Source organism: Sipha flava, unplaced genomic scaffold, assembly GCF_003268045.1.
Source record: "Sipha flava isolate LNK unplaced genomic scaffold, YSA_version1 19216_pilon_pilon, whole genome shotgun sequence".
NCBI lineage: Eukaryota > Metazoa > Arthropoda > Insecta > Hemiptera > Aphididae > Sipha > Sipha flava.
This window is the reverse complement of record NW_020272669.1, coordinates 1-8,188: the sequence shown is the minus strand read 5'-3', so window position 1 is coordinate 8,188 and position 8,188 is coordinate 1. Positions and strand designations below refer to the sequence as shown.

General features: G+C 30.7%; 1 protein-coding gene across 1 annotated transcript; it reads right to left on the bottom strand.

Annotated features, from left to right (window-relative positions):
• Window positions 1-6,738: 6,738 nt before the first annotated feature.
• Window positions 6,739-7,428, bottom strand: LOC112681500. Its single transcript, XM_025551751.1, has one exon. It carries the CDS (start codon window positions 7,426-7,428, stop codon window positions 6,739-6,741), a length of 690 nt encoding a protein of 229 aa, XP_025407536.1.
• Window positions 7,429-8,188: the final 760 nt, after the last annotated feature.

The following is an 8,188-nucleotide window of genomic DNA, read 5'->3' as shown; positions in this document are numbered from 1 at the left end:
GAAAAAACTGACTCAAAACTTTCAAATAGGTTTTTTGAAAAAATCATAAGCCGATAGAAAATTTAATTCATAAATGTTACTCTGATTTTTCCTCAATTACATTTTATATGATAGATAAAAAACGTTTCATTTGAGTGTAAAATTTACGAAAAGGTTTGTTTGAATTTGTGTAGATGAGAAAAACGTGTCATACTGAGTCCAAAATCGTGAAAAAGTGTCATACTGAGTCCAAAATCGTGAAAAAGTGTCATACTGAGTCCAAAATCGTGAAAAAGTGACATACTGAGTCCAAAATCGTGAAAAAGTGTCATACTGAGTCCATAATTTACGAAAAAGTTTTGTGCGAATTTGTGTAGAAGGGAAAAACGAAAAATCTGAGACGGACTTTTTACCTAAATTTGGTGAAATTACCGAGTTATGACATTTTTACATTTTTGGAATTACAGGGAAAAACGAAAAAGTTTACCGTGGTGCCGTCGGTCAAATATTTTGAATCTCCCTGTAATGGAAAAATTATGGACTCAGAACATACAAAAACACTCTACTGATTCAGATGGATTATTGTTTTCTGGTGAATCAGATTATTCATGTTCCATATTATCAGTTTCAACGGTTTGGCGTAGTGAATGTTTTTTGATATTTGGTTGCGGGAGATTGGAGTGGTGATCTTTGATTTTTTTGTGTTGTCCATGTTTCACTAGTGGAATTATTTTTATCGGTTGGAGAATTGATAAAATATTTAACATCATTATTTCAAATAGGTCTAATAACCTTCTAATCAGTAATAATGAAATTATATTGATGATATTTAAAATATACCTATCACCTTTTATCAAACTATACCTCTTATCGATATATTGTAATTTATCAACTTTATACATTTTAAAATGGTGTCAATTATAGAACACGAAAATTCAATTTTACAATACATTAACGAATTTGAAACAAATTTGTTCCCTATAGGAAAAATTAAATCCTTAATATACGTAAATAATGCTTGTAATATTATGGTAATTAACATTTGTAGTGTGAGAAAGCACTTGGAAGAATTATGTATAATTTTAGATAATGGTAAAGTAGTATTTGATGTAATAATATTATATGAAACCTGGCTTGGCAATGAAAACGTGAACACAAATGCTTTTCGAATCCCTAATTTCTCTCTCTATTTTTATAATATTAACAAAAACCAAAACGATGGAGTCACGATATTTATACATAAGTCATTAATCATAACTTCTAGTATAGAAATTCCCGTTCAATCACATACTGCTTTAGAAATTCAATTAAAAAAATAGAATACCACACTTATTATTTATGCAATTTATAGATCCCCAAATAGTAATATTGATTTATTTATTGATGAACTAGAAAATCTTATTTTACTTAAAGCTAAAACTCCTAAAGCGGGTTATAAAACTATAATAGAAGATATAAACATAGACTTGTTAACAGATACAATAAATCAAAAAAAAATATCTGTCATTTATGGCAGAATATGGCTACTACAAAATGATTAATAATACGACTAGATATGCATCTAATACATGTCTAGATCATATATTTATAAAATGTAAATCCACTGAATTCTCAAAGTCTTTAATTAGCCCAATAACAATAACTGATCATTATCCAATATTTTTCAGCATCGGAAACTTAAAAACAAACAGAAACAACCCCCCAAATCCACTAACAAAATCAAAAATAAATAATCTTAAACTTTCAAACTTAATAGCCACCCAATCATGGAAAACTGTAATAGATAATACAAATGTGAATGAAGCAACTGATAACTTTATAAATATTCTAAAAATCTTAATATCAAAAGCCTCTATAGACATCAAAATATCCAAACTAAAAAATATTAAACTTTGGGCAACCACATCTCTTATTAAAGCAGTGGCGTAAACAAGGGGGGGTGTTTGGTAGATATGACACCCCTCTTGAGCCATAACATATATTACATTATTATAGGAATATAGGTAAATTGATAATACAATATGAAATATAAAATAATGCACAATACTAATTACATATATACAGGTTAAAATTATCGCGATTGTGACAATACGTGACGAAAATTATTAGTTTACATTTTCGTGCAACACAAAACGTTTAATAATAATAGGTATTGTAGCATCGAATACTGATAGTCGAATGATTTATGGTAAAGCTATCCGAATCCGAATATACATTACATCTCTATTACAGACATTATGTATACATATTAATTAATTAAAATAAAAGTTTTAGTTTGTACGTATTATACATAATATTATATAATTATAATTAACACCCCCCTTCAGAAAATCCTAGCTACGCCACTGTATTAAAGCTATTAGGCATAGGGATCACTTACATCTACAAGTAAAAAAACATAATAATAACAATAACTTAAAACAATATTATAAAAAAACTAGAAATATAGTCATCCAACTTATCAACGATGCGAAAAACATATACTATAAAACAGAATTTGATAAACATAAAAATAATCCGAAATCTAGCTGTAAAGTAATTAATGAATTTCCAAATAGAAATATAAATAATAATAAAATTGATTATCTAATAACGTCAGATAACATAAAACTATATACCAAAGAAAATAGTGAAATTATTTCTAATAATTTTAATGACTATTTTATAAATATTGCTTCCGATTTATTAAAACAAATAAAACTTAGTCAAAAAGAAAAAGAAAAAAAACAATAATCATAATACACAAAATATCAATTCTTCTAGACAACATATTCTCAACAATCTTAATAATATTAATGAACAAGAAATAATAGATTGTGTACTCAAATTAAAAAATGAATCTTCTCCTGGAATTGATAATATTACAGTAAATACATTAAAAGAAAATATATCATTTCTTGTATTACCTTTAAAATATATATTTAATTTAATTCACTCTCAATAAATCATACCTAATATATTTAAAATATCCATAGTTACAATAATACATAAAAAAGGAAACTCAAATCTAATAAATAACTTTCGACCAATATCTGTAATTTCTAATCTGGCATAAATTTTTTGAAAAAATTGTTAAGAAAAACAACTAAGTTCATTCTTAGAATGTAATAATCTTTTGCACCATTCGCAATACGGTTTTCGCCAAGGCAAAGGAACAGATCAAGCTATAGCCGATTTAACTCAATTTATATACAAATCTCTAGATAACAATAAAAAATGTGCTACAGTATACTTAGTATCCTTATACTTATATCTCACTAAAGCCTTTGATACTGTTGACCATGACATTTTAATAATTAAATTAAAACAATTAGGCATCTGTTTATACGCACCGTCGCGGAGCTGTTGAAAAATATTGATCGCCAGTCGGCCGCGCGACACTCGCGAACGTGCGTTCTGAAGAATATTAAGAAATATGGTGAGAGGAGGAGATAATGGTGTTTAAGGACAACAAAGAGCCATAGAAATAATTGACCAATAAATAATAGGCCCTTGGGCACAAACCACACTTATTATTATTAAAGTTTACAGACAATAAGTAAATAAAAACAATCTTATCTCGGGTGGTGGTGATAAGGGTCCAACTGAAAATCGTTACACCTGACCCCTAGATGGCAGCGTAAATACGAAGTGCTACCAACCAGCAGACCGCAACAGACAACACTCGTGGCAATGGATGGCTTGGGTCGGGAACGAAGTTGGTACTACTGGCGTACGTGACGCGCACCACGAACCGACTTGTAAAAAGGACCACGGGTGAAAACCACGTGAACGCCAACGTAACTAAAGTGATCGCGACCGAAAAACATGTTAACGTACGGGAAACGCACTCGAAGAGGTGGTATCTAACACACACAAAAGTGAGTTCGTGAAACACGGTGCACGGTGATGGCACAATACCACTGTCCACCAATCAACCGACGCGATAAACAGGGCGTACGGACGCAAGGCTGCGAAAGTGACCACGAGGTCGATAGTATATAAAAAAAGACGCGTTGAAACTACACGCGGTGACACACAAACGAGATCGACCAACGGTGACGGATCAAAAACGCACGACCAAACGACACTCGCGTACAAAAAATAAGGAATCGACCTTAAGAAGACAACACACACAGAAAAGGCGGCGCAGGCACGATAGTTATCGGCCGGCCGAACGCGAACGAATATCCAGAACCGAAAACAAGTTTTTCCCCACACACCACCGCGATCGACAGCCCGGGCGACCGGGTGCGCGTCACCGGTGGGGGTAAAAAAGAGGGGTGCCGATGGTGGTCTTGGCGAATCCTCGACGACCGTCACGATGGTGCACAAACAGCATCTGTGATAATAACTTAAAATTATTTATTTCCTACTTGTCAAATAGGAAACAATGTGTTAAAATAAATAAAACTATAAGCTCTTTAAAAACAATTAAATGTGGTGTCCCCCAAGGTACAGTTATTTTACCTATTTTTTTTAACATACAAATAAATATTGTACATTCACTACCCCTTCAGAGTGAAATTATATGTTACGCGGATGATACCGTAATGCTATGTACAGGGCCGGCCCAAGGTATTTTGACGCCCCGGGCAATTTTTCGAAAGACGCCCTTAAACAAATTCTCTATAATACATTTAATACTTTTTATACTTGCCTACATTTTATTTTTAAAATTTTTATACTTATGGATAGGTAAAGGATCGCAAAATTTATTTGGATACAATTTATTATTATTATTTATAATGAATATGCATTAAAATTATATCTTTAATCGTATACAATATAATAAATATTAATAAAAATACATTTTTTTTTAGATTTTAAATCAGCAAAATTTTGTATTGCTTCGTTTAAATCTAATTTAGAAACTATATCATTTTCTATACTGATTAATGCCAAATTGTTGAGACGTTTTTCTGTCATTGTTGATCTCAAGTACGTTCTTATTAAATTAAATTTACTGAAACTTCTCTTGCAACTTGCAGTAGTTACAGGAATTGCCATCATAATTCTTAAAGCGACCCATAAGTTTGGTAAAGTATCTTGTAATTTTTTATCATTAATAAATGTTAAGATTTCCCATGAATAGCTATCTTTTATAGAGTATAATGATCTTACAATCTTAATTTCATTACACAAATCTATACCATTCAAATCGCACTTTGTCTTATCTTTATTCTGATCTTTAAGTTTTAAATGTAGATCCTTACACAGTTTTAATAAATTTTCGTGGCTTTTATTTTCTGTTATGTTGTACAAAAAACCCCAAGTATCATTAAATTCTTTAACTTTTTCAAAACGTTCAGAAACAGAAGATATTGCTTGGTCTAATATGTTATTAAATACATACTGTTTGAAATATAACTCTGGGTTTTGGAGTTCTGAAGCATCGTTTTTAGCTTCGTAATCAAATTGTTTTTTCTACATACTACACGAGTGACTCTAAATTTTGGTTCAACATTTAATTGTAAAGCTAATTTTTCAGCACACTATAGCTTCTGTATATCCAGTTATTTTATAATCTTGTAAAAACATTATCCAAAAGTAAAACCGTGGTTCTAATATCCATTTTTGAACTTTGCATTGACTAACTAAAAAGGTTTACTTTTGATAAAATATCATTTTTAATAGCATTAATACAAATCTACATTCCCATCGAGTCTCGCAAAGTGGCTTACCAGTTAAAAATTTGACATGTTTTTTTAAGATATGCCAACGTCCAACAGATGCAGAGAATAAAACATAAATTCTTTGAATCATCCCAAAAAAATTCTTTGACTCAATAGAGCAAGAAACACTGTCTCCGACTACTAAATTCAGTGAATGGCAACCACATGGCATAGAAAATGCTCGAGGATTTGTTCTTAATATTTGTGTTTGAATGCCTTTATTTTTGCCCTTCATATTTGCCCCATTGTCGTATCCCTGACTTCTACAGTTTCAGTTTACAATTTTTCAACATACTTAACCCTAGTATAGTAACGATAATTTACATGTTACTATAGGTAATGATGCGTAAAATTTACGCATATTTGTTTTCAGTTACATAATTACCATATTATTAGAATTTAACACTTGTTTAATCTTGTACATACTTTTTTTTATTCAATGTATTCAGTTAACATCACATCAACAAATATAAACATATTTTTCAAACAAAATAAAACAAATAAAATAAAATAAAATAAAATTCTTTGTTCAGTACTTATTTGTAAAACTTAACATAATAGTACATATATAAAACTTCATAATGACAAATAATTAAAAATAAAAACTTCCTATTAACATACTTAACTATAAAAAAGATTTTTTTGTTAACAGTCTAGACACTTTTTTTTTTGATGCTCTCCACAAATTGGTCGCTGGCATTCAATGCAGTATGTGGTTGTGAGTCGTCTTTTTTTATAAGAACAATAATCGCAATACTTTCGAGGACCGTGTTGGGGTTTGTCGTTGATTGGTACTTGCTTTTCTTCTAACACGTCTTCGATGTTAGTTCTAAGTTCTCTACTGATTTTTGGAAAACTCAATCTATGTCGTTGCCATTCGTTAGTTAGTTCTTTGTGTAAAGATAGCATAAATTGTAATCTAGACATTGGTTTTTCATCATTTTTATTTTTATTGTAAAAGTTGTGAATGTAAATAACATACGCATTGACATTAGCTATATTTAACATATTATAAAAAAAGCATAAAGGCCAACGTTTGGTTTTGCGGCTGCAGTTCATATTGTTAGTCATCTGGTCAAATGAATCCACCCCACCTTTGGTAGCATTATAGTTCAACACTATCTCGGGTTTTTTTTGTGATTGGATCAATCGATGAATCTTGATGTGCCGATGAAATCAATGTCACAAGTTTACTTTGATTTGGTTTGTAAGAAACAACCGTAAAATCTTCATGAAATAGAAAAAACGATGTATCGGAAGTTCTATTTTGAAATTTAATATCAGTGAACTGAGTTGGAAGTTCTCTTTTGTTTTTTTTAATTGTTCCTATAACCGTAAGTTTATCGTCATGTAAAAGTGATTGAATAAGTGGTACATTGCAAAACCAATTGTCCATTGTAAGGTTACGATTAGACCCTTTAATAGATTTAACTAAATTTTTAACATAGAAGTCAGCTGCTACTTGTCCGTTTGGTACAGTTCCTTTACCCAAGTACGGAATCGAATCAATGACATACTTAGTTGCATTGTCGCACATCATAACAATTTTAATTCCGTATCTTGTGGGTTTTGAAGGGATATACATTCTGAAAGGACATCGTCCTCTAAAGCCAACCAACTGTTCATCAATTGTGACATAACTACTAGGCTTGTAATTATTTTTACAATTAAACATTAAAATATCCCATACAACTGAAATCGGTGCTAGTTTTGTCTCATTTTTACGTTGCAAACGAGTTGTTCGATCATCGAATCTAAGGCAATTAATTAGAAAACAAAATCTTTTCTCCGACATGGTTGCACGATATCTATTGCCACAAAATGAACTGTCAAAAAGTAAATTTGTAGTCAAATGATTATTTTTTAATGCTGCAGCTAAAATCAAAAGACCAAACAGAGCATTGAGTTCAGACAATGTTAAATCACTTAGATTTGCACTAGTTTTGTTTTTATAGTTTTCCCTTTGGCGTTGTATTTCTTGGTTAGTATAAATAAGTACTAAATTAATTAATTCGTCTGTGAAAAAAAAAGTTTGAAACACTCTTTGGGAGTATATGCAGATTTTGCTAAATATGAAGGCCCAGGTCGGATATGAACAATATTTTTTTGTGGAACTTTTCCGCTTGAATGATTGCACTCAGTTTTCCACACAAATCCATTTTTACCCACAATTTCCGAGGTATTTGAAATGGTTATTATATGTTTATTTTGAACAGTTTCTCTCTCATTTTCTCCATTATTAGTATCTGTTTGAGATGTAGAGTTAATTTTTATCTTTCTAGATTTTAATGGAGGTATTGGACGGGTTTCTATCTCTCTAATTACTTCACTTATCTCTTCTTCTGTTTGAAAATTATGTTTATTAGGAACATAGTCTGGATCCTCATCACTATCATCTACAATATCTTCAACTTCCATACCACTTTCTTCACCACTCTCATCTTCAGATAGTTCTCTCAAAATACGAAGAATTGTTGAACTATCAGCCATTGTAATACTAGGGAATAAATTGTGTACTAGTTATTGAATTTAAAACAATACAGTATTGGTAACTA